Genomic DNA, 20999 nt, shown 5'->3' with positions numbered 1-20999 from the left:
GTAGAGGGCCATGAAAAGAATTGTGCGCGGGAAGTGGGCGACTACTGATGAAAGATCATAGTCACAGCTGGGCAAGGTCACTTGTGTAGTCCCCAAAAGATCTTTTGATTGCTAGCACAATCCCCCGGATCTGAAATGCAAAAAGCAGAGAAGTGGTCCATGGAGTCGGGATTCGGGAACAGTACCGTCGGGGACTTAGTTATCTGCACAAATTTGGCCGGTAAACTTGTAAGTAATACTACCGCAACGCCACAGACACAAGCTGCGGGCTGATGAACTTTGTTTACCAAGCTCGCCCCTTCAATTGATAGTATCTTCATTTGTCTAGGGGAAACTACTTACGTGGGGTCCGCACTAATGATGTTCCCTTTGAAATTTCAGCTGCAGCTAAACTAGAACGCCTACGAAGTTGTGTTGGTTCTCGAGCGCTTCTGTATCATTATATGTGCCGAGATTTGCCCGAAACCAGATATTTGGTTAAGCGGCCTGTGCTAAAACAACCATCTTCACCACCACCTTTTTACTCGTTGGCTCGGACAGTTTGGACATTCGGACACCCGGACACCTGGCAGGCAAGTATGTTATCATCAACTGTAGTCATCAGGCAGTGATCTATCCATGCTATAGTAGAAACCTTTTTCACGGAATTTGATCGACTTTCAGTAGTGCAAGCACTTGCCGGTATGTATAGCAAAATATTCCTCATCGCGGCGCACATCGAAATGTTTATTTCTATGTTGCAGTCCGACCACAATGTGGCTCAGCGCTGTACTAGCGGTAAGCTTGTAATCTGTTATCGCTGCAAAACAGTATTAAGCTCGTGCACAGCTCCTGGGCCCACTTCCAAATGGGCCCAAATTTCGTTTACGGTCAACTGTACACTGCTTTATCGAGAGTGGCGCCTTGAGGAGTCGATGCAACCTGCCCATTCGCGTCATCAAAATAAACAACATCCTCCCGCATGCTGAGGTATATTATTGTTGCCACTCGCATATCGCTAACCGTAATTACTCTAGTCTCTTAACGGTAACCTGAATAATATCCTTCCAAAGTATCGATTCAAATGAGGCTAGGATGATTGCAAACAGAGAGTGAAATACGAGCCTATAGGCTCCGCGTTATCCATTTCTGCCGGTCACCGCTCATGCGAAATGGAACGACGGGAACCAAGAATTCAGCCTGGCCGTCCTTTCAAACTATATAATGATGCTGGACAGCAAAAGACTCCAAATTACTGATGTCCCGCTTCACAGCGACCACTTTGCGCTGTGCACTGCGTCACTTTGAGACTGCTTGGCTTTTCACAAGATCTGACCTCAAGACAACAATTTTTCCCGTGGTAATCATTCCGGCAACAACTATTACTGCGCGATGCTGAATTTTTGGGGTAGATGATATTTACAACTGTTGTATCTCCTCGCCACAACCCGCTAGACCTATCTTGCGCTCTCTGCTGGCTCTGGTTCCATCTCTTTCAATTTAATGCATCTAACCAATCCTACTCTGCGCATGAAGACATCTTGAACAAACCATGGCGTCCTGTGCCGTCCGGGCGCATTAGCGTGAAGGATTCTCGTGCATTGCGCTGGGGACTCATGGTTATCTGCCTAGGCTTTTCATCCCTTTTCAGCTTAGATGTCGTTATAACCAGTGGGGTTTACACCGTGTTCCTGATCATGCATGACGATTTTCATCTCAGTCACCATCCAATTTTCAAGAATTTATGCAGCGCAGGAGGTTATGTGACAAATGAACTCGGTTCTTCGTTGATTCTGTGTAGGCCATTCTCCATCTGAGGGATAATATTTAGTTGACAAGATCTATAGCAAGGGAATCTTCACTCGACAGAACGAGCATAAAAGCACTTTTCTGCAGCGCACTTGTCATACTTCTGACGATCCATGCGCAGGATTTTGCCGACGTCAATGGTGATCGCAGGTCAGGACGACGAACACCGCCGATTGTAGCGCTAGAAGGATCTCGTATCTACATGCTTTGTGCACTTCCGCTATTTTCTTTTGCGCTTGCCTCATTTTGGAGTTTGGGCCCTTTTTCCACTGTTCTTTTTGTTTCTATGGGTTCTTGGGTCGGAATTCGCTACTTTCTCTTCCGCGACGAGATTTGTGACCAGTCAAACTACCGCCTGTATAACGTTCGTATTTTCTATTCATACTTTCTTGTCTGTTGCCTACCATTTATCATTCCTTACAGATATGGCTCATGGGCGTTCATCTTTTGCCAGCTAATGTGCATTTTCGTGCATTGGCATGGTAGTACCTCGTTGCGTCATGGTGGGGAAGCATTCTAGATGACTTCCCTCTCAGAGGAAACATCGGTGATAGGTCACTTGCCAATTGCATGGCATGGCTGCCACTAGTATAATATATGTGCACTCAATTTAGGCATCCGTTTTACATGCATAATAATTTTACATCTGCTTTTTTAATTGCTCGATAGTAGGCCTTAGCACTTGCGGCCATAGGACGTATCACAATTGAGCAATGCGAAAGTACAAAAAATGCCGTCGACAAAGGCGTTGCCAGATGCGTTTAAACTTTACGTCACTTGTTGTCTGCCTCGAACCCACTTAGAGCTATTTTTGCAAGCGCGTCAAGGACCTGTAACTGCATGACATTTTCCCGCCCACTTGGGGCAAGGTGCTCTCAATGTCACTGGTACAATCTTTCCATCGATCGAAACAGCTGGTGGACGACCGATAAATAAGTTACATATGTCAAGTAGTACGGGGCAGGGATTCGGAATCCGAGTCTATCACAAACATTCTGACCCCCAGCGTTGGAGGCGCCCAGGATGCACCGTATCCGATTGGCAGATCTTGAACGTGCGTTCTACATACTATTTCGTACTTAGGCTACTGATTCGTCTAAAATCTATTGTTATTACTGAATCTTTGACAATTTATAGTGTCCACACGTCTTCGTTGCACAGTTCAACTTGTACTGCGGTCTCAGTTACATACTCGTACAGCATCCCATGTATTTGAATTCTACAGATTCATTTGTGTTATCGCACGACCAGGGCAAGATGTTACTTGTCAATGTTGACATTTACCTATGCTCACGCGACTTTTATAGATCTAGGTTACTAGTAACGCCACTGCGCGCCTTTCACTCCTTACCCTTTACCACCATGGTGAACACAAGCCTCAAATACGTAGACCTCATACGCCAGCGCACTTCAAAGTGGGCGAATTGGTTTCCCGAAAAACAGGACATCAGAGTTAGTTCGACACCAATCCGAGACGTTGTCATAATGAGGATTCGTATGATCTAGGTCGGGTCGTATGGTCGTTTTAACGCCCAGACAGGCAGGTTTGATGTTGAAGGAAACGTGTACGATCCCGAGTTTCAGAAGCTGCTGGACGCTACCGATGGGAAGATGAAGCTCTCCGATCATCCGCCGGTGCTTGACGAGGAGGAGAAAGACTTTGCTGTTGGATCTATGGGCGTCAGGCCTAAGGATTTCAGTCTTGGATCAGACGTGTGAGCTTTTGACATAGTCAACCCTTGAGAACTTGCCTGATTTCTATTACGATAGCGTTGAGGGCATCGACAAAGCAGCGTATAAACAAGACTGGCAGTTTCTGCAGGACAAACGAGGCGCGATGCTCGTGATGTACAAGCCCCGTCAAGAGCATTTCCCTAAAGGAAAAGTATTTGAAGCGCTCTACAAGGTTCCAGAGCTCAAGGAAAAGTACATCGTGCCATCGGTGTACAAGTGTCGTGCTTATGCTATTTACTTGTCTAACAAAAGTGCGTCTATTCCTATTGTTTGATGTGCATCTAAGATCTAAGGAATGACAAGCTGGCGAGAAGATTTCAATGGCGCTTCTCCCGAAATCTGGCGAAGAGAACAAGACGCAGCTCGAGTGGTGGACTGATTCAAAGGTTGAAAACCTTCAAATCAAAACGGATAATGACTACGTGTTCTCGCCGCTTTTCACTTGCAAGCGCAAGATCCCCTTGATCCGTCCCCTGATGCGCGACTCGCCTACTCCAGACCCTGTGGACGAAGGCTTGTACGTCTCTTGTCTCATCTTTCGATCGCATTACTGATCAGACAAAAGTTGGATGGAGTGTTACCCACCTTGGGAGCCACTCGATGACGATGGTGAGATCGATCCAGTGTATGATGATGATCAAGAGGTGTGTACTTGAAGTTTCTCGCAACAGACATTAGAGACTGACGTTGTGTATCAAGGATGACCCCAACGTCTACATCCCGCGAAGAGACTCTGTATATGTGCCATACCCCATTTCAGACGACAGTGACGATGAGTGATGACTGGTTTGGTTCTTCTTCTTGACGTTGTTGTATGAGATGTATAATTACTTGTATAGTGGATGTTCAAGTACATGTTTGACTCTAGTGATATCTAGGTTTGTGGGTGTCGTAATCAATTCGTAATCTTGCAAGTTGCGATGTACAGCAAGCACAATTCAAATCCATCATTTTCTATATCTGACTGTGGCCGCATGGCTGTTCCAGTAGTCAGCGCTCTTTCTTTAATAGTAATCAACTACTCTACAGAGTCTATACCATATTGATGGGGAACGCAGGCCGGAAGTTCATCGATCTCATCAGACAATCCACAGCGAAGTGGGCCAACTGGGATCCACCTATACCCATACAAGTACGTGACTCGTTTCTCTTCGGTTTCATTACTGCAGTTTATAATATCTCGTGCAGGTCGGTGCATACGGCAGGCTGAATACTGAGACGGGCGAATTGGACATCGAAGGCAACATCTATGATTCGGAATTCCAGATCTTGTTGGATAGGGTGGACGGGAAACTGAGGCTAGCGGATTTCCCTCCTCAGATCGGTGCCGTGGAGGGCGACTTTATAGTGTGTACGATGGGTGTTCGGCGGAATGATCTCAAGATTGATGGAGAAATGTATGTTCTGCGTGCGATCTATGCGAGAGAGGACCTAAACTGATTGATGCTTTGATAGAAATGTCATTGGTCTCGGCCAAGCATCTATCAAAGGAGAGTGGCAGTTTCAGCATGGCAAGCGTGGTGCCCTCTTGATCATGCACAATCCGAGACAAGAATACGTTCCGCGCGGCAGGGTTTTGGAGGCGCTGTACAAGGTCCCAGAGCTCAAGGACATGCACATCGTCAACTCGATTTTCAAATGTCCCGCCTACACTCTATACCTTTCGGACAAAAGTATGTTTCCACAGTGCATAGTTTGTGTTCTCGTACTCCTGCTCATTACGGTAACCAGGTGGAGAGAAGATTTCCTTAGCACTTACTCCCAGCGGGAATGCAACTGAGCCCGAGCAGTGGTGGTCAGATACGAATGCAAGCCTGCTGCGGAAGGGGCATAACAAAGATTATATGTTCACGCCCTTGTATGGGCTCAAGCGCAAGTTGCCACTGATACGACGTCTCATGCGAGACTCTCCTATACCCGATCCCGAAGGTGATGACTTGTCAGTATCATGGGTTTTGTTCTCTTTGAACGCTCTATCTGACATGTTGTTCTTGGTAGCTGGGTAGACGTGCATATACCATGGGATCCCTTGGATGAGGATGGCGATGAAGAGTATTCAGTAGAGGTATGTCGTGACTTTTGAACTCGTTCATTTTGATGAATCTGGTTCAGGACGAAGATGATGGATGGGCGGCAAACCCGGAGACAGAAGAGGAGACCGATAGCATATGACCACCCTTATGATTTACATCTCATAATTATTTCAACGACATCTCCCCAGTCGATTGATCTTGTCCTATTAGTATCTTCTCATATGTTGTAGCACCGCCCCATGAGCCCATTTTTATCTAACTGGCACGTGCAAATGACATACTGCACGGAGTAGGAATCCACTGAGATCACTTTCCTGCGTCCTTTGTCTCCTTTCCTTCCCGTATTCTTCACTGAGCAGGTAATTATCCTCTACTCGCGAAGATGTACTCACTGTATGACTGGTGGAATCGTACTTTTAGGGGCAGCATGACCAAGCCCGGTTACACTACAGATCAGCACCCAAGGATCTTAGAGGGCAATGATTTCAAGGCGCTTGCGAAATATATGAAGTCAGATAGCTGTCGGAATGTCTTCCTTATGGTGAGTTCCCTTATCACAAGATTTGAATCATTTTGACACTGACATTATGTCCCAACTAGCTTGGGGCTGGTAAGCTACTATCGCTAGTGCCAGATTACCGTCTCCTTATGTATTATCAGGTGTGAGTACATCTGCCGGTATACCGGACTTCAGATCACCAGGTACAGGTAAGTCATACATAGCATCTGATTCTGAGATACAGATTAATGTATGGACCCTAGGATTATACGTAAGTATGTCGTGCGCAGCGCGCCACCGCAAGTGAGGAACATTAATATGATATTGCACAGGCCAACCTCGCACGGCTGAATCTTCCATTCCCGGAGGCTGTATTCGAGATAGGGTTCTTTAAGAATAATCCGATACCCTGTCCGTCCGTCCGTACTTAGTCCGAGCAAAGAAAGGAATTAACCCGTGTTTATTAGTCTATACACTAGCCAAGGAACTGTACCCAGGGCGCTTCCGACCCACGCTCACGCACAGCTTTATAACACTCCTCCATTCGCATTCCCTGTTGCATACATGTTTCACTCAGAACATAGACACGCTCGAGCGGCGCGCAGGAGTGCCCGCGCATAAGATCATCGAGGCACATGGGAGCTTCGCCACCCAGCGGTGCATTGAGTGCAAAACGCCCTTTGATGCAGAGAAGATAAAGAAGGCGGTGTTGAGCGAGGAAATAGAGATTCCGAGGTGTGAACGGAGGAGGTGCCGGGGCCTGGTGAAACCGGACATTGTCTTCTTCGGTGAAGGGGTATGTTTGAGTTTCACGAAATCATATGGCGTGGCTGATTGTTAGAGCAGCTTCCCAATCAGTTCCACGAGTCTATCCGCAATCTGCGAGAAGCGGATTTATTGATTGTATTAGGAACATCGCTGACCGTGCACCCATTTGCCTCTCTTGTGGACCTTGTGCCGAACGATTGCCCCCGGGTGCTGATTAATCTCGATGAAGTTGGTCACTTTAACAAGCCAGACGATGTGTTATTCCTCGGCAAATGCGACGATGTTGTGCGGGAGCTATGCAAAGAACTAGGATGGGAGGAAGAGCTTGATGCCGCTTGGGAGAAGACGAAGGACAGCTTGGAAGCTGGTGAGCCAGAGCCAGAGCCAGAACCGGAGGAATCAACAGAGGACGAGGTGGAGAAGATCACAAAGAATCTAGAGCAGGCGCTCAAAGTCAGTGATAAGCAGGATGAAGGACCTTCGTCGAAGAGCAAGGCCGGTGATTTGGTAGAACCGGAATCAGTCGAAGAGGACAAGACGAGTCCTGCAGAGTTCCCGACAGAGGAAAAGCTGTAGTACGTCGAAGTGACAGAGATTAAGTAACCTATTATGCAGTTTAGGTTGTATGTGGTTGTGTATCAATGTGTCAAACGTTGAATAAAGTGTATGTTGTGGGCAGAACTACTAGGGGTCGATTATGTTGTGCCGGGCACTGGCAGAATAACCGGTACTGCCGCGTGGAAAAGGTCTGAAGGGAAAATATCATTCTGCGAGCATCAGATCATGATGTCGATCGAGATGATCATCTTTGCACCTGATCAAGCATATTCTTGTTTCACGACAAGGTGACATACCAACTTTATCTGAGAAGTACGAGGAGGGTGTGACAACAAAACACCTTCGCAACGATATGCGCCGACTAAAGGAGCGAGCATTCCGAGGACATCTGGAATAATGCGTCTCATGCGAAAGTTATGCGCGAAAAAGACGGCGCCAGTAATGCCTTTCTTGACCTGGTATACCGGTTAACTGTCGCCACGGGGCGGGTTTCTTGACGTTTCAGACAAAGAAGAGGCGACTGTCCTCCTGTAGGGGAGACCAGACCAAGTCGCGAACCATGGAATTCGTCTTCGGAAGATGCTGTTTAAGATCATTCGAGTAGATGGTACCTTCAACCATCAGGCCGCATATAGCTGTGTCAATCTTTCCGTGACTGAATTCGCTCAACCTCAGCATGCACTCGAATCTTGGAGGCTGCGTCGGGACCGAGTTTAAATTGAAAAATACGCCACTAAGTGATTCGGACGTGTGCCCATCAGCTGGACGTTTGATCATGTGAAACTTGTGTTCGAGATGATGATCGGCACTGTCCAAGTGATCGCGTCGGAGTTATCACCTTTAAGAAGCAAAGCTTGTGGATGCGAGCTTGAGGAATTATTACGTTCGACGTCGTCAGTCATGACCATAGGAATTTTGCGTGCGTTCGAGAAATTGTGAAGCAAAGCTCTAGCAGATCGTCGTTCGAGATGACACTGGAAAAGCCGCTGAGCTTGAACTTAATTGGAGACTCTATCTGCTGATCACCGTTTTAACAGGCATCTTCTCCTCCATTACGAGTCTGAGATTACTAGCAGCGAACAGCTTTATCAAACAAGTGGAATCGCCTATTTGGACAGCCTGTACCATAAGATCAATTTCTGTTTTCCTGTCACTCCTGGACCCTCAATATCAATTCCCCATAAATTCAGCGTCATGGAGGCTGTCGTTCCTAACGAAATCACGACAGAACTCACACAAATCCTTGCCAATCTCGTGCTTGGTGATAACAAGATACGTTCCAAGTGCGCGATCTTTTCAATAGGCGCGACTCATACTAAGAAGCCTGCAGTGCAGAACAGGCGGTTAATGATAGACTGGCTCAGACCCCAGACCTATACCTGCTCGCATTGGCTCAGTTCTCTATTGCTGCTGATACAGAGGTGGCAAGTCGATATGTATTATGTTAATACCGTTGCCCTTACCCAATGAAGCGTAGATGCGATCGTTCTCCTTGGTCTTACTTCGCAGACTTCTCTTTCGTGCTGCACCAGGTCAGCAACCAAGAGAAGGGCGTCTAACGCTTTACGACCAGCTCCCAGCCCATGCGTTGACAACCCTTGAGCGTCTACTACTTCACTCTCTGTCTCATGAACCATTAGATGCCGTTCGCAGGAAGACAGTCGATACAGTTTGCGATCTCGCAAACAATTCCATGTCTCGAGGGCGTCCTTGGCACGCGCTACAGGCACAAACATTTACTATGACGCAGACAGGTGAAGCTGGCTTCCGGGAGTGTGCTTATAGGTTGTTTTCTGGCTGCCCCAATCTTGTAATGGATCTCCAGACAGATGCTGTTCTGACGGTTTTCCGAAAAGGTCTTCAAGACTCTCAAAGTGTCGAGGTACGTGGTCCTCCAGTTACACTAATTGGCATTGACGGATGGTCCTCAGGTTCGACTTGCTGCTCTCCGAGCCTCTGTATCATACCTTACTGCATGTGATCAACATCAATTATCACAATCGCTCTCACTACTCTATCCAATGCTAGACACATTACCTTCCCTCTCCAACATTCACCTTAAATCTTTCCTCAGTTCGCTAACGCCATTATGCTCATCTCATCCCAATCTCTTCGTGCCTCATATGAATGCCCTGCTGTCTTTCTTGCGTGGCTTGATAATGCCAAGTGTTGACTCGGGCCCGACACCCACGGTCGCTAAGCCATTCCCCGGCACATCATCAAGCTTCACGTTCCCTCCCGGCGGGTCTGGTAGTCGAATTCCTGACGACAGTGACGAAGTTACAGGAGACGAGGAGAAAGAGTTGGTCAGGAAAGCTGCATTAGAATTTATGGTAAGCCTTACCGAAGCTAAGCCTACATTGGCGAAGCGTTCGGAAGGATGGACGGCGGCTATGGTAAGAGCGTCTCTGGAGGGCATGGGGGAGTTACCAGAAGACACGTTGGATTCCTGGCTCGAAGCTGATGTAAGATACTTATTGTGCATTTCTCAAAGTATTCCACCGGCTGAAACATCTTTAGCCCTCAGAGGACGCACAGGATGAGAATTATCCCCATGTATACGAGCAATCCCTCGATAGAGTGGCCTGTGCTCTTGGAGGTAAAGCAGTGCTTCCTCCGGCATTCCAATATATTCCGTCAATGCTTGCCAATTACGACTGGAGATTGAGGCACGCCGGCCTGATGGCTATCGCAGCCATAGCCGAAGGCACAAGCAAGGTTTATATGACATGTTGGTTTATGGCATAGTCCAGGCCCACTCATTTGTGTATTAGGTGATGCAAATGGAACTTGGGAAGGTTGTTGAGTGCGTGTTCTTCAGTTTATTGCTTCGTTACCTTCGTTGATCGTGTTCCCAGCCTAGTTACTCCAATGTTCAAGGACGCACACCCACGTGTGCGGTATGCTGCGTGTCAATGCGTGTACGTTGTTTCTATCGTTGCATGATGTCCTCATTCAATTGATGATCGATGCAGTGGTCAACTCTGTACTGATTTGGAGGTAAGTTTAGTCAGTCTGCCACCAGGATCCTCGTAGACGCTTGTGCTCCAAGGAAATCATTCAAGATCGCTACCACGAGCAGCTATTTGCCGCGTTGATACCCACATTAGAAGCGCCAGAACCTCGGTGACCCTTACTTCTCTGATTCCGTCACTTGTCCTTCTCCTTAACCTCGGTTTTAGTGTGCACTCGCATGCCGCTGCTGCCCTGATCAACTTTTGTGAAGGTGTCGAACGCGACACTCTCGTTCCTTATTTGGACCCGATCGTTGAGCGTCTGCTTAAGATGCTCAATCCAGGAGCCGAGGATGGCAAAGCAGTCAAAGGCTACGTTCAAGAACAAGCTATTACAACTCTCGCTATGGTCGCTGATGCTAGCGAGGCAACGTTTGCTAAGGTATTATGGTGCAGTCTCACGTGTCCATGGTGTGTCTGACGCTCAGATATACAACAGCACTATAACTCCATAATGCCTCTTCTTTTGAACGTTCTCCGCAACGCCAACAGTTCCGACCATTACAAGCTACGCGCGAAAGCCATGGAATGTGCTGGTTTAATAGGTAAGAGATGGCTGTCATCGGCGTAAGTTTCCTTGACTGATCCTTGTCAGCAATTGCCGTTGGACGTAACGTTTTCCGCGCTGACGCAAATACGCTCATCGATCTTCTAATCAAAATTCAAAGTTAGTCCCTGACTGCCTCCAGAACAAAGCTATAACCGCTTACCGTGTACGATAGATTCTCCTGTCGACCCCTCAGACACCATGCTGCCCACCTTTTTGATCGCTACTTGGGCTAAAATTTGCCAAGCTCTTGGCACCGAATTCGAGCCGTTCCTTCCTGTAGTCATGCCCCCACTGCTGAACGCAGCCAGTGCAAAAGCTGATGTCTCGGTCTATGGTAATGTCAGTCATTCGGGTCACGGTATCCACTTACCTTGCTACACAGATAGCGAGGACGATGTCAGCGAGATGAAAGAAGGCTGGGAGACTATCTCGATGGACGGTCAGATCGTTGGAATCCGCACTTCGACTATCGACGAGAAATGCCAAGCGTTCGATACTCTCGTTGTATATTGTGCGACACTGAGCGGCCGATTCGCACCTTATCTCACCCAGAGCCTGGAGCTCTCCCTTCCCGCTTTAAAATTCTACTTCCACGACGGCGTTCGCGAAGCTGCGAGTAGGTGAGTGCTCCCCATCGTGGTTACTGTTACTGCTAATAATCATACGCACAGATTGATTCCTTTGCTTTTCTCTGCGGAAAGAACAGTGGAACACTAACATCGCAGATGGTAGCTGCTTCCTTTCTCCAGCTCATACACAGTATTCGAGCCGAAACAGACCCTTCGTTTCTTTCCTCGTTGTATAGAGCCCTTGCCGATGGGCTTCGCGTGGTTGGCATTCCAGCGCTCACGCCGGATTTACAGGCTGCCCTCATAGAAGCCACGAAGCATCAGCTTCAGACGCTCGCAGATAAACGCAAGCGACGTGCAGAGTCCCCGGAGGACGATCGCGAGGAGCTTGCGCTGTTGGAAGAGGTAGAAGAGTTTGCTCTGGAGGACATGGAGAAGCTGCTCAAGATGTTGGATGGTCAGCATCCGCTTCTTGTGGCAGTTTCGAGTGTGAGGGACTTAGGGTTCAACCAATGGGACAGTGAAGAGGAGCGGGATAGCGATTGTTAACGCATGGGATGCGTCATACTAATCCTACGCAGTGCCTCCTAACATGTTTTTCCTTCTTGTATTAATGAGATGATCATGCTCTATAATTCCGCCTTGTAATATCTGCCTGGCACGATCATGGTATTGCACACTACAGGTTACATGTACAAAAGCTTTTGTGTACCGCGATGAAGGACGTATCAGTGTATACAGGAAGTCGCACACAAGGGAAGGGTTGCCAATAGCTGAATCAACCAGATCAAGCAAATTCTGTGCGGTATGTAAAGGCGAAAGGGCGCATGCAGATCAATCTCGCGGACAGTCAGGGTAATGATGAATAATTGATGGTATGCTAGATAAGATGATAACATGCTAGAGAATAACCAGGCGTTCCAGATATATATGCGAGCTGCACCCTCGTTAATGCAAATTAACCAATAGGGTAAGGAGGCGCATACGGATAGATAAGGACAAGAAACCAGGAAAGGAAGACGTCACAGGATGCCCGAGTCTTTGAGAGCGTTCTGTAGGATAGTCTCCTTGACCGCAGCGAAGACGAGTCTGATATTCGTCGTATCAGTGGCCTGTGTTAAGCTATGACGCAGTGAGTGATGAGCGAGGCGTGATAAATCACACTTACTGTGGGTACACACTTAGACGCGCCCGGTTGGCTTGCATGAATTTCCATAGGATATATTTTGCCGCTTTGTTGATGTCTGCGCCACCCGTGTATTCTGGAAAGTACTTCTCAATAGGTACCTGCAAAGCGTCAACGGATGTCCATGCGTTCGTAACGATGGATACATACCTTTGGTAGCTTGTTCTTGAAGACATCTATCTTGTTCAAAAATAATATGATGGAAGTTCTCAGGAACCAGCGGGAGTTGATGACCGACTCAAATAGGATAAGTGATTCCTGCATGCGATTCTATTGACAAGTTTAGTGGCACCTAATAATCACGCGTGCACAGGACCCACCTGGTTCTTCTCTTCCAATAGTACTTGGTCGTATTCCGATAATGCTGTGCAGAAAATGATGCTTGTTACGGATTCAAAACAATGTATCCATTTCTTCCGTTCTGAGCGCTGGCCGCCGACGTCGAACATATGGATGCTATGAGGCCACAATCAAAAACAGAACTTTGACATGCCGGTGTACTCACGAGAGCTGTCCCATGTTAAACCGCGTTTCGGTGATGCCGGTTGTCTTCGCTCGAGCTCGCAGTACATCATTTTCTGTTGGTGTATACTCGGGAGTGCCTATGCGGAGCACTTCCGTAAAGAAACTGCAAACGAGCAGCGTGAGTATTTGTAATCCGAGTGGATATGATTGCTCACTAGCTAGCTGAGTCCATAAGATAGAATTGGCTCGAACAGTCCATCACTTTGGAGATGATAGCATCCTGCCATAATTCATGAATAGCGTGTGCAATTTCAGCGGAGAAAACAAAATCGGGAGTGTTTTCAACCCTGTATTCGACGATGCGTTCGGCAAATGTCTAGGGAAAGCAATGAATTGAGGTATGGGAGGGAGCGAGAGAACGTACCCGATTCGCAGGCGTGACACACTCTACATTCATGTTACGCATCTGTAAGACAATGGCTTGCGCGGAGTCGAGAGTATTCCGATATATTGTCGGACGGAACGTCATGAGTTCGTCCTTGGTGAAGCCATTCTGATGAATGATTTTCATCTGCTTGACTATCGTTGACTTTCCGGATTCACCGGACCCTAGGGTTGGATATGAGTAGTAAGAACAAAGAGAGGGGGGTTGAACGGATAAGTCGAAGGAAATAGACAAAGTAAATACAACACCGGAAATGTTTATCTCAATCAGAAAATAAAATGAAATAGACACAGCGCGAGGTAGAAAGGAAGATACGTACCGAGAAGAAGTATCTTACATTCCTTCCTAAACTTCCTAGAGTCCTCCTCTATCTGACGGTCGATAGCATCTGACTTGGCCTTCTCTTCCCTGTCCTGTGCTGATGATACGCAGTTGCCCATGATGAATTAGGAGAGCGTGCTAAGAGAAAGACAGTCGGTGAGAGGAACGTGATCTGGCCAGCGTGTATGGCAAACTGTTGAGATTTGATTGTGATAATGTTGAAGAACAAGTCTTCCAAAATGAAGAAGGTCGTTTCCTGGATGTGATATTAGTCCGTTCGATTGCTTTCAAGTAGGACAAGTCAAGGACAACTTGAGAACTTGGAAGGACCTTGGCTACCCGGGCGGCTTTGTTTACAGTGACCGTGATTGTCACATATCACATATAACGTGTGACGTGTGACAAGCGCCTACATCATCAATCACAAGAACCTAGCAATTTACAATTTAACTGATAGTCAACAGCCGGTGCTGCTAAGTATGGTTTCATGGTGATCATCATCCAATAAGACGGCTGTGCCGAGCGCCATGCGTGTGCATGTCGCTCAGGCTGGACGGACGACATTTGGCCAACGTTTTCAATCTCTGTTCCTGTTCTCAGCATCCCCTTGTTCCAAATCAGACTGTGGCTAAGCACTGCCAAGGTGCACCGACTGGTACGTAAAGTACTGCCACCAATCCATTATACTAGCCATTAGTCTAGATCGGTGCGTTGACTCGGAAAGGTCACGCTGACGATATAACTGCCAATTAACACTGAGTCAGGCTTAGCTACCTGACACAACGACGTGCCGTGCTTGTCAATGTCATTCTAGCTCAGGCATGGGACATCACCACCGGATCGGCTCCAACCGGACCATCTGAAACTCCATCCCATCCATGCGTACCCTTTGTTTGATCCCGACGGACATCATGAAGGTTGATTGGTGGAATGTTGGTAGCCTCAAAAATAGCTCAGTGTGCCACCATCAAGTGGGTCGCAACGTATTTATTACTCATTCTGTTTATCCATATACAGGTTCAGTACCCAGTTCCTGCCGGTTCTCACTATCCCTATCGGCACCCACAGAAGTCGGCAGTCACGATTTCAAAGTCAGCTTTGCAGTCAAGCAAGAGCCCAAGGTCAGTTGGTATTCGGCATGAGTGAGCAAGTACAGTATTTACTAGTAGATATATCTAAGTAGGAGGGTGACCAATATTAGTGCTGTGGTTGAAAAATAAGGGAGACTATGTACATTAATGTGTATGGATGCTGAGGTTGTCTACGTAAGTTCGATGATGACTCGGATGCAATAGGACCGCCGGATAGATTATTATGCTTCTTCAAACGTGTCTGGAAGAGTGCAGGAAGACGCGTGTTTGTTAACAAAACGCTGATTTTCGTTGTCAGCAATAAACTCTTTGGTTCTTGCCCCGAGTTCCCCGGCCGTCCTATCTCGCTGCACCAGTCGGCACTTAAGTGGGTATGTGCAGTTTGAAACTCCGTCACGGCACATCGGCAGGTGACATTTCTGTATGACTTCGGCACTTTCAACTATCTCACCTGCTTCGATCCTCTTCAATCATGGTCGTTCAACCTCATCATGAGTTGTATTAGAGAAAGAATGATATCTATGCTAAGAATTTAGTGTTGAAGTAGCTAGAAATACGAGTTTTGTGAAAGTGCCGACTTCTGTGGGGTGCCGATTGAGGGGATAGTACACATGTCACGTATGCATACCGTTGGCATATTCTGACAGGTGTTCGCGGCTATATTAATCTATCCCCACCTTGTACTATTAGGATGGATAGGTATGGTCCTCGACGCGACAAGGTGCTTCTGGATATATATAATAAAGTCCAAAAATTAGGCTCGCTCCGGTCTCCAGGGACCTCCAACAACAAGAACACCTGTATACCTACGCGTACACGACATTGTCTCCCAGGATTCAATCATATATGGTCCTGCAGCCAACCCGTATCATTACAAGATCAGGGCGCCACCAACAACGATCGCCATGAAGCCACGTAGCCTCTTTATTTCAGTCACAAGTGCTCCAGAAGTTGATGTTGGAGTTCGGCTTGCAGAGGTTGTAGGTAGATGAGGCATTTGCCGACCCAACGGATGACAGTGAGGACGTTTGGGTTGACGATGTATGGGAGGTTACAGGTATCGGTGCAGTACTAGTAGTAGCACTGACAGTCGTGGTTTGAGATTGGCCTGTGTGTGACAGTCAACACTCAATCAATGTATGACCGCTAAGCGCTAAGTACCTGAGAATGCGGAACTGGCCGAGGAAGCTGCGCATTGATTGAGCATGAGAAACGTTTTTTTACTCAATGCATGCAAAAGACCCACCGTCACACAAGTTGCTGTAATACTGCCAAGCAGTCCCCTGGGTTGTCGTATTGCAGCTCATATTGAAGCATGACTGAATGGCTGCTTGAAAGGGCTGGGAGGCGCAGACGCATGTGGCATTCGAGCTATGTAATGATTTTTAGACAAACTTGGCTTTGAAAATTGTTGAAACACTCACGACGAATAACAGCCAGCCGCCGTCGCTGCTGTCCCCGCACAGACTTGCGCACATTCAGGAAGGGTATAGTTCTGTGCGGCACAGAAACCGAAGGCTAGAAAAATGACGAAAACGAGTGAACGGTGCATGCTCGGCAGCGAGGTCTAGCACAAAGAGTTTTGGGCGCTAATTTCTAATAGCTCGGGTTTGAAGCGGGTAATCAATCGAATCATCAATCTCTCCGACCACGTCCCCCTTCGTATATGTACTCGCGACGCCCATATTTTAATGATAATCAACAGTCAACACTGCATGCCCTGAACCGCAAGGCAATCGGCATTTGGGGCGAAGTCGTGGCGCTGCGCAATGCGCAAGTGGAACTTTGAGCTTTGTCACAGTGACTATGTGAGCAGTGAGCACCATCCCTTACCGCTTGTTTTGATTACAATTACTGTCCTATGGAGAGTTGTACTCTATGGAGGACAAAACCGCTTTCTAGCTCCTAGGCTGGCCAGACCATATAAAAGGAAGACAGTTCGTTCCTTCTTGCTTCCGCTTTGTGGGGAAAATCGTTCCTGCTCCGAGAATACACAGGCATACACCCACGATATGTAACGATCACTCAAATTGAGGGTGCTACCAAAGGGTGAAAAAGTAATTATAATGAATGGGTTTGACTCGGAATGGTATCACTCGGGTTACCTCGGGCCCTGAAGCTGACGAGAAGAGTAACGCCAAATAATAGATAGGTAAGTAAGTAATAATCAAAGATTGTAGTCCTGGCTAACGCTTGATGTCGACCACGACTCTACTCAAGATTGTGAAACAGCCAAGCAAAGTGTCTGTGACTCGAATGAAACAACAGAAGATATCAAAGTGGGGTTACCCCGCGGTTACGACATTTTACTGGCTGGATCACATGACGAGTGCTGTTCCAATAAGGGCGCCAGCAAGGGCAACAAGCCCGCCGAATGCACTGTTGAGAGCAAGCGAAGGTGCGAGACCCGTGGCAGCACCAGTTGAGGTTGCTTTTGCGGACGAAGAACTCGTGGCGGAACTCGTGGCCGATGTCTTGCTCGATGTTCCGCTCGAGGTCGCGGTCGAAGAGTTCGCCGTAACTAGTCTCATCAGCCCCAGTACACACTTCGGAAAGAATGACATACGCGTTGCACACTCAGATTGTTGAAGCGCTTGGGCCTGGGCGACCTCGGCAGCAGTGCAGTTAGCCTGCAGACATGCGCCGGCAGCAGTCTGGAATGAAGTGGAGTAGCAAACACAAGAAAGGTCGGTGCTAACATCGAGGACGTGATATTCAGGATGCTCGAGTGCTATTTGAAACCTGGCCAACTTACTAGCTGGAGCAGCCACCTGCGGCGGCGGCTTGGGTCGAGCATGAAATGATACAGTCTGAAATTCCGCTTGGAGTTGCGGCCGCAGCAGAAGACGTTGTGGTCTCTGATTGCGCGTTGACGGCCAGAGCTGCTGCTGCAACGACGAAAAGTGACTTGAACAGCATGATCGGCGTATAGTGTGAGTTGGCGACAGGTAGGTTTCGCATTTAAAGTGTTACCGTGGGAAGGATGTCGGAGCAAGCTGGCACTTGCTGGCATGCTCATCGATCGATCGGTATGTATACGCGGATTGAGCCCTGCAGGGAGTACTTGGAGGTGCTTGGCAGCCTGGCCAGCAGATGGGTTTTTCGACAGGCCCCTTGATGCCGAGGCACATCGGACTTTTGCATACTGGTTACGAAAATCATGACATGATATTGACGTTGATATATTCATGCGGTGTACGGAGGTGCGTAAGTGTATAGGGATGAATCTTCTTTCCTTTCCTTCCTTTCTTTCTTTCTTTCTTCACTTACATAGAGTCAAATGGCCTCGCCGGACCTATTACAAAAACCACGTGGCACTCAAATGATGGAAGAATTCTCGGTACTTCACCAAATCGATGCTGCTGCAGATAGGAGGTTGTCAGATAGGCTGCTACTGACCTGCCTCTCCCACACCGGCACAGACCACATCCTTCCTACATTCCCCGATTTTGAGACATTTAATTATAATTATTGTCTTTGTCCGTACTGACAGATATATTTCTTCTGCATAGGAATATATATTTAGTTGTTACTTTGAACTTATGCTGCAGGTGCCTCGGGATGGAGCATGAAGTGCTTTATCTGTGCCAAAGGCACTCGCTCGTGCAAGCGCCATGAATAGGAGCTCGTTTTAATGAAACAAACAGTGCCACAACGCCGCAAGTGGAAAGAAGGTGAAAATCACCGCGACGACCGGAATTGATGTTCGACCACGCACTCGAAGCGCTGCGGAGCCCACTATGGTTCGGAGCGGTGTTACAATCGATTCATACACAGGAGTCGACAGCTGGTGCATCAAAAAGCGTCAGTGTCTGAATTTTAGTATTAAGAATCGGGTCGAGGTTCTTGCGGCGTGTGCTTATATCTGTTATAAATTTTTGGATCTCATTTCCGTTCCAATGGTTGTTCCATTGACGCGAACACAGGAATTTCGAGTGCCAGAAGACAAGCCGGAAATATGTATTACCGCCTGAGAACAGGTAATGCGGCAGCTTCGGCCAGCGGCTAGATTCCTCAGTATAGTATATTGTACTCACCTGCCGACGACCGTTCTTCATTGCAGTCAAATGTGAAGTTTTAGCCAGCAGCGACGTTGGTTAGCACCGAAGTAACGGAACAGCACCCGTTATTTTGCCCTGATGCGCATGCAGTAACAATATTGGTTAACCGGCGAAAATGACACAGAAACGATTCCTATAGAGTGGTGAGAGGAGTTATTATGCTAGCAGTCCAAGGGTTCTCGCCTTGAATGTTTGCGCAGCAGTATTTCCACAGGACGAAAAAAACATGTGTACATTGATCGATGTTTAAATGGTACTCACAACTAAGACGCGATATTCTCCGATACTATAGGGATTGCAATAGTATCCACTATGAACATCGGTTAGTCACTAAACCAATAATATGTGACGCCGTCAGGGTGAAGTTTCACCATAATTTCGCCCAAGACATTAGGGTTTCCTTGTGGGTTCCGCCCGTGCGGAACGGATACAAGGCCTGAGGCCTGGGGGCTTCTTGGAAGTTGTCATGTTTCACATGACATACTGTATTTCCGACGGCAGCATGGCTGGTTGAAGCCGTAATTTCATAAATATGGAGATCCTCGGCTGAGTACATACCTAGGCTGTAGGCTGTGACATTCCTCTCCAGAAATTTCTGCTACGTCGAAGTGGTCCACCTAGCTGGGCATTAATCAAAGGTAAATATTCACAATAACCTAGATGGTGGCCCAGAGCTCGTGCCAGAGCCCGCTACATTTGCTTGATTTTCGAGCCGGTCAATTTGTGGAGACGGTATGGCGACCGCGACTATAGGCTTACAGCTCTGTAGTTGGATGAAAGTTGTATACAATCGAAATGGATGTACTCAGAATAAACTGACAAGTCGAATGACCCGGAAGCTGGTAGGTATGAACGTCGAGGTTGGCACGGTTGACCAGATAGTGATAATCAACATGAAACAAGACAGTAAAGTGTGTTGAGTAAAGGATGGAGTGAACTGTGAACATGCAATTTTGATTGTGGCTTGAGTATTTCATAGCCATACGCCTGTCAAACAGTAGGAAGAACATTCAATTATATTCACTCTCCGACGCTGCTTACTAATCAAGCAAGCACGAAGACACGCCCCGCTTGGCGCTGGATACCACACAAGCTCTCTGAAGAATAATTGTAAGGCAGAACTATGAATGATTCGACTGAGAAGCTCCGCAGCATAGTCACATACGCGTTTAGACGTATACGTATGCATGTCCATAGAAGTTCATAAGAACTGCGGGGGCTCGGACAGCATGACCGCTATCACCGTGGCCGAGACTCGGTGCTCCGGAGTCACTGCGGTCCTGGTCAGGAACATTTCCTTTTGCTCGAATTTCAGTCAGCCTTGGAGTAATCCTCTTCATGCAGAAAGCACACTTTGCCACTCATATTTCCAATCCTAAGGCCTTATTAGCCCCATGGAGCCTCATGGAGCTTGCTCGGTTGGATTTCCCGACGAAGCCCTACAGTTTTTTTGCTGTCCAATGAGCGAGTCCGCGAAGGGGCGGTCTAGAATCGAGTAGACCTGGCTCTGTCTGGACCTGCCTGGATGCTCGGGCCTTGAGCCTAGGGTTCTGACTCAGTCGCTCAAGTACCACTAATACATTTTAGGTTGGTCTGGTTTTTCGAGACTTCCGGTTGGTCAAAGGTATTGGACACTGTTGCATCTCGTGTGTGCAACCAGACACGTAACCCTCGCTCTCTTTCTCCAGATTTATTACATATTCCAGATTGTCCAATCAGACATGCTGTGAGCTTTCTCTCGGTTCTCTCCCCGTGTAATTCCCATTTCTAGATATAGATGCGCTCTGTCATAGAGTCAGTCTAAAATGAAATAGTATTACAGCAAGCTTAAAAGGCCCCACATACCATAATACATACGGCGTCTCAGCCTCGACCGGTCTGAATAAAGCTTAGGGTCACCCGAGATCGACTGAGCTA

General features: G+C 47.5%; 7 protein-coding genes across 7 annotated transcripts; 5 read left to right on the top strand and 2 right to left on the bottom strand.

Annotated features, from left to right (window-relative positions):
- The first annotated feature begins 827 nt into the window (after nucleotides 1–827).
- Nucleotides 828–2438, top strand: BJ212DRAFT_129062 (UbiA prenyltransferase family). The gene is made up of 4 exons (XM_041332090.1): nucleotides 828–1339; nucleotides 1392–1776; nucleotides 1827–2152; nucleotides 2212–2438. The coding sequence occupies exons 1-4, from the start codon at nucleotides 1238–1240 to the stop codon at nucleotides 2272–2274; spliced, it is 876 nt and encodes a 291-aa protein (XP_041194232.1). The 5' UTR covers nucleotides 828–1237; the 3' UTR covers nucleotides 2275–2438.
- Nucleotides 2439–3150: 712 nt separating this feature from the next.
- Nucleotides 3151–4302, top strand: BJ212DRAFT_1479996 (uncharacterized protein; the record flags this gene model as incomplete). Its single annotated transcript, XM_041339986.1, has 6 exons — nucleotides 3151–3240; nucleotides 3295–3503; nucleotides 3559–3773; nucleotides 3826–4039; nucleotides 4088–4166; nucleotides 4222–4302. 6 exons carry the CDS (start codon nucleotides 3151–3153, stop codon nucleotides 4300–4302), a joined length of 888 nt encoding a protein of 295 aa, XP_041194231.1.
- Nucleotides 4303–4567: 265 nt separating this feature from the next.
- Nucleotides 4568–5605, top strand: BJ212DRAFT_1269668 (uncharacterized protein; the record flags this gene model as incomplete). The annotated part of the gene is made up of 5 exons (XM_041330826.1): nucleotides 4568–4654; nucleotides 4711–4919; nucleotides 4978–5195; nucleotides 5254–5461; nucleotides 5521–5605. 5 exons carry the CDS (start codon nucleotides 4568–4570, stop codon nucleotides 5603–5605), a joined length of 807 nt encoding a protein of 268 aa, XP_041194230.1.
- Nucleotides 5606–5806: 201 nt separating this feature from the next.
- BJ212DRAFT_128362 (DHS-like NAD/FAD-binding domain-containing protein) lies at nucleotides 5807–7681 on the top strand. The gene is made up of 9 exons (XM_041331770.1): nucleotides 5807–5910; nucleotides 5976–6096; nucleotides 6156–6165; nucleotides 6216–6263; nucleotides 6318–6325; nucleotides 6387–6465; nucleotides 6522–6850; nucleotides 6901–7236; nucleotides 7288–7681. The coding sequence occupies exons 2-9, from the start codon at nucleotides 5983–5985 to the stop codon at nucleotides 7396–7398; spliced, it is 1035 nt and encodes a 344-aa protein (XP_041194229.1). The 5' UTR covers nucleotides 5807–5910; nucleotides 5976–5982; the 3' UTR covers nucleotides 7399–7681.
- Nucleotides 7682–8574: 893 nt separating this feature from the next.
- BJ212DRAFT_1499382 (armadillo-type protein) lies at nucleotides 8575–12545 on the top strand (the record flags this gene model as incomplete). The annotated part of the gene is made up of 15 exons (XM_041341566.1): nucleotides 8575–8663; nucleotides 8711–8804; nucleotides 8858–9262; nucleotides 9312–9845; nucleotides 9901–10098; nucleotides 10155–10186; nucleotides 10239–10301; nucleotides 10356–10380; nucleotides 10433–10506; nucleotides 10563–10776; nucleotides 10834–10939; nucleotides 10990–11061; nucleotides 11117–11287; nucleotides 11327–11564; nucleotides 11651–12545. The coding sequence occupies 15 exons, from the start codon at nucleotides 8575–8577 to the stop codon at nucleotides 12060–12062; spliced, it is 2727 nt and encodes a 908-aa protein (XP_041194228.1). The 3' UTR covers nucleotides 12063–12545.
- BJ212DRAFT_1349257 (heterotrimeric G protein alpha subunit) lies at nucleotides 12157–14355 on the bottom strand. The gene is made up of 8 exons (XM_041335450.1): nucleotides 13929–14355; nucleotides 13589–13773; nucleotides 13380–13540; nucleotides 13205–13327; nucleotides 13020–13155; nucleotides 12850–12969; nucleotides 12682–12800; nucleotides 12157–12635 (listed from the first exon to the last, which is right to left on the bottom strand). The coding sequence occupies exons 1-8, from the start codon at nucleotides 14047–14049 to the stop codon at nucleotides 12536–12538; spliced, it is 1065 nt and encodes a 354-aa protein (XP_041194227.1). The 5' UTR covers nucleotides 14050–14355; the 3' UTR covers nucleotides 12157–12535.
- A 2984-nt stretch (nucleotides 14356–17339) lies between these two features.
- Nucleotides 17340–17940, bottom strand: BJ212DRAFT_1479992 (uncharacterized protein; the record flags this gene model as incomplete). Its single annotated transcript, XM_041339985.1, has 3 exons — nucleotides 17340–17542; nucleotides 17588–17715; nucleotides 17777–17940. The coding sequence occupies 3 exons, from the start codon at nucleotides 17938–17940 to the stop codon at nucleotides 17340–17342; spliced, it is 495 nt and encodes a 164-aa protein (XP_041194226.1).
- Nucleotides 17941–20999: the final 3059 nt, after the last annotated feature.

Source organism: Suillus subaureus (assembly GCF_016647635.1).
Source record: "Suillus subaureus strain MN1 chromosome Unknown BJ212scaffold_12, whole genome shotgun sequence".
In the NCBI taxonomy this organism is placed as follows: Eukaryota; Fungi; Basidiomycota; class Agaricomycetes; order Boletales; family Suillaceae; genus Suillus; species Suillus subaureus.
The sequence above is the reverse complement of the archived record's forward strand: the minus strand, read 5'-3'. Positions and strand labels throughout refer to the sequence as shown.

Excerpts from the sequence above, each read along its gene's own strand:
- BJ212DRAFT_129062 (XM_041332090.1), top strand. The coding sequence starts at position 1,238 with ATGTCCCGCTTCACAGCGACCACTTTGCGCTGTGCACTGCGTCACTTT. Across the intron at positions 1,340-1,391 it reads AGACAACAATTTTTCCCGTG|ATGATATTTACAACTGTTGT; the intron begins GTAATCATTCCG and ends TTTTTGGGGTAG. Across the intron at positions 2,153-2,211 it reads CAAACTACCGCCTGTATAAC|ATATGGCTCATGGGCGTTCA; the intron begins GTTCGTATTTTC and ends CATTCCTTACAG.
- BJ212DRAFT_128362 (XM_041331770.1), top strand. The coding sequence starts at position 5,983 with ATGACCAAGCCCGGTTACACTACAGATCAGCACCCAAGGATCTTAGAG. Across the intron at positions 6,851-6,900 it reads TTGTCTTCTTCGGTGAAGGG|CTTCCCAATCAGTTCCACGA; the intron begins GTATGTTTGAGT and ends TTGTTAGAGCAG. Across the intron at positions 7,237-7,287 it reads AGGAATCAACAGAGGACGAG|CAGGATGAAGGACCTTCGTC; the intron begins GTGGAGAAGATC and ends GTCAGTGATAAG.
- BJ212DRAFT_1349257 (XM_041335450.1), bottom strand. The coding sequence starts at position 14,049 with ATGGGCAACTGCGTATCATCAGCACAGGACAGGGAAGAGAAGGCCAAG. Across the intron at positions 13,328-13,379 it reads CTTATGGACTCAGCTAGCTA|TTTCTTTACGGAAGTGCTCC; the intron begins GTGAGCAATCAT and ends GCTCGTTTGCAG. Across the intron at positions 12,970-13,019 it reads TATTGGAAGAGAAGAACCAG|AATCGCATGCAGGAATCACT; the intron begins GTGGGTCCTGTG and ends ACTTGTCAATAG.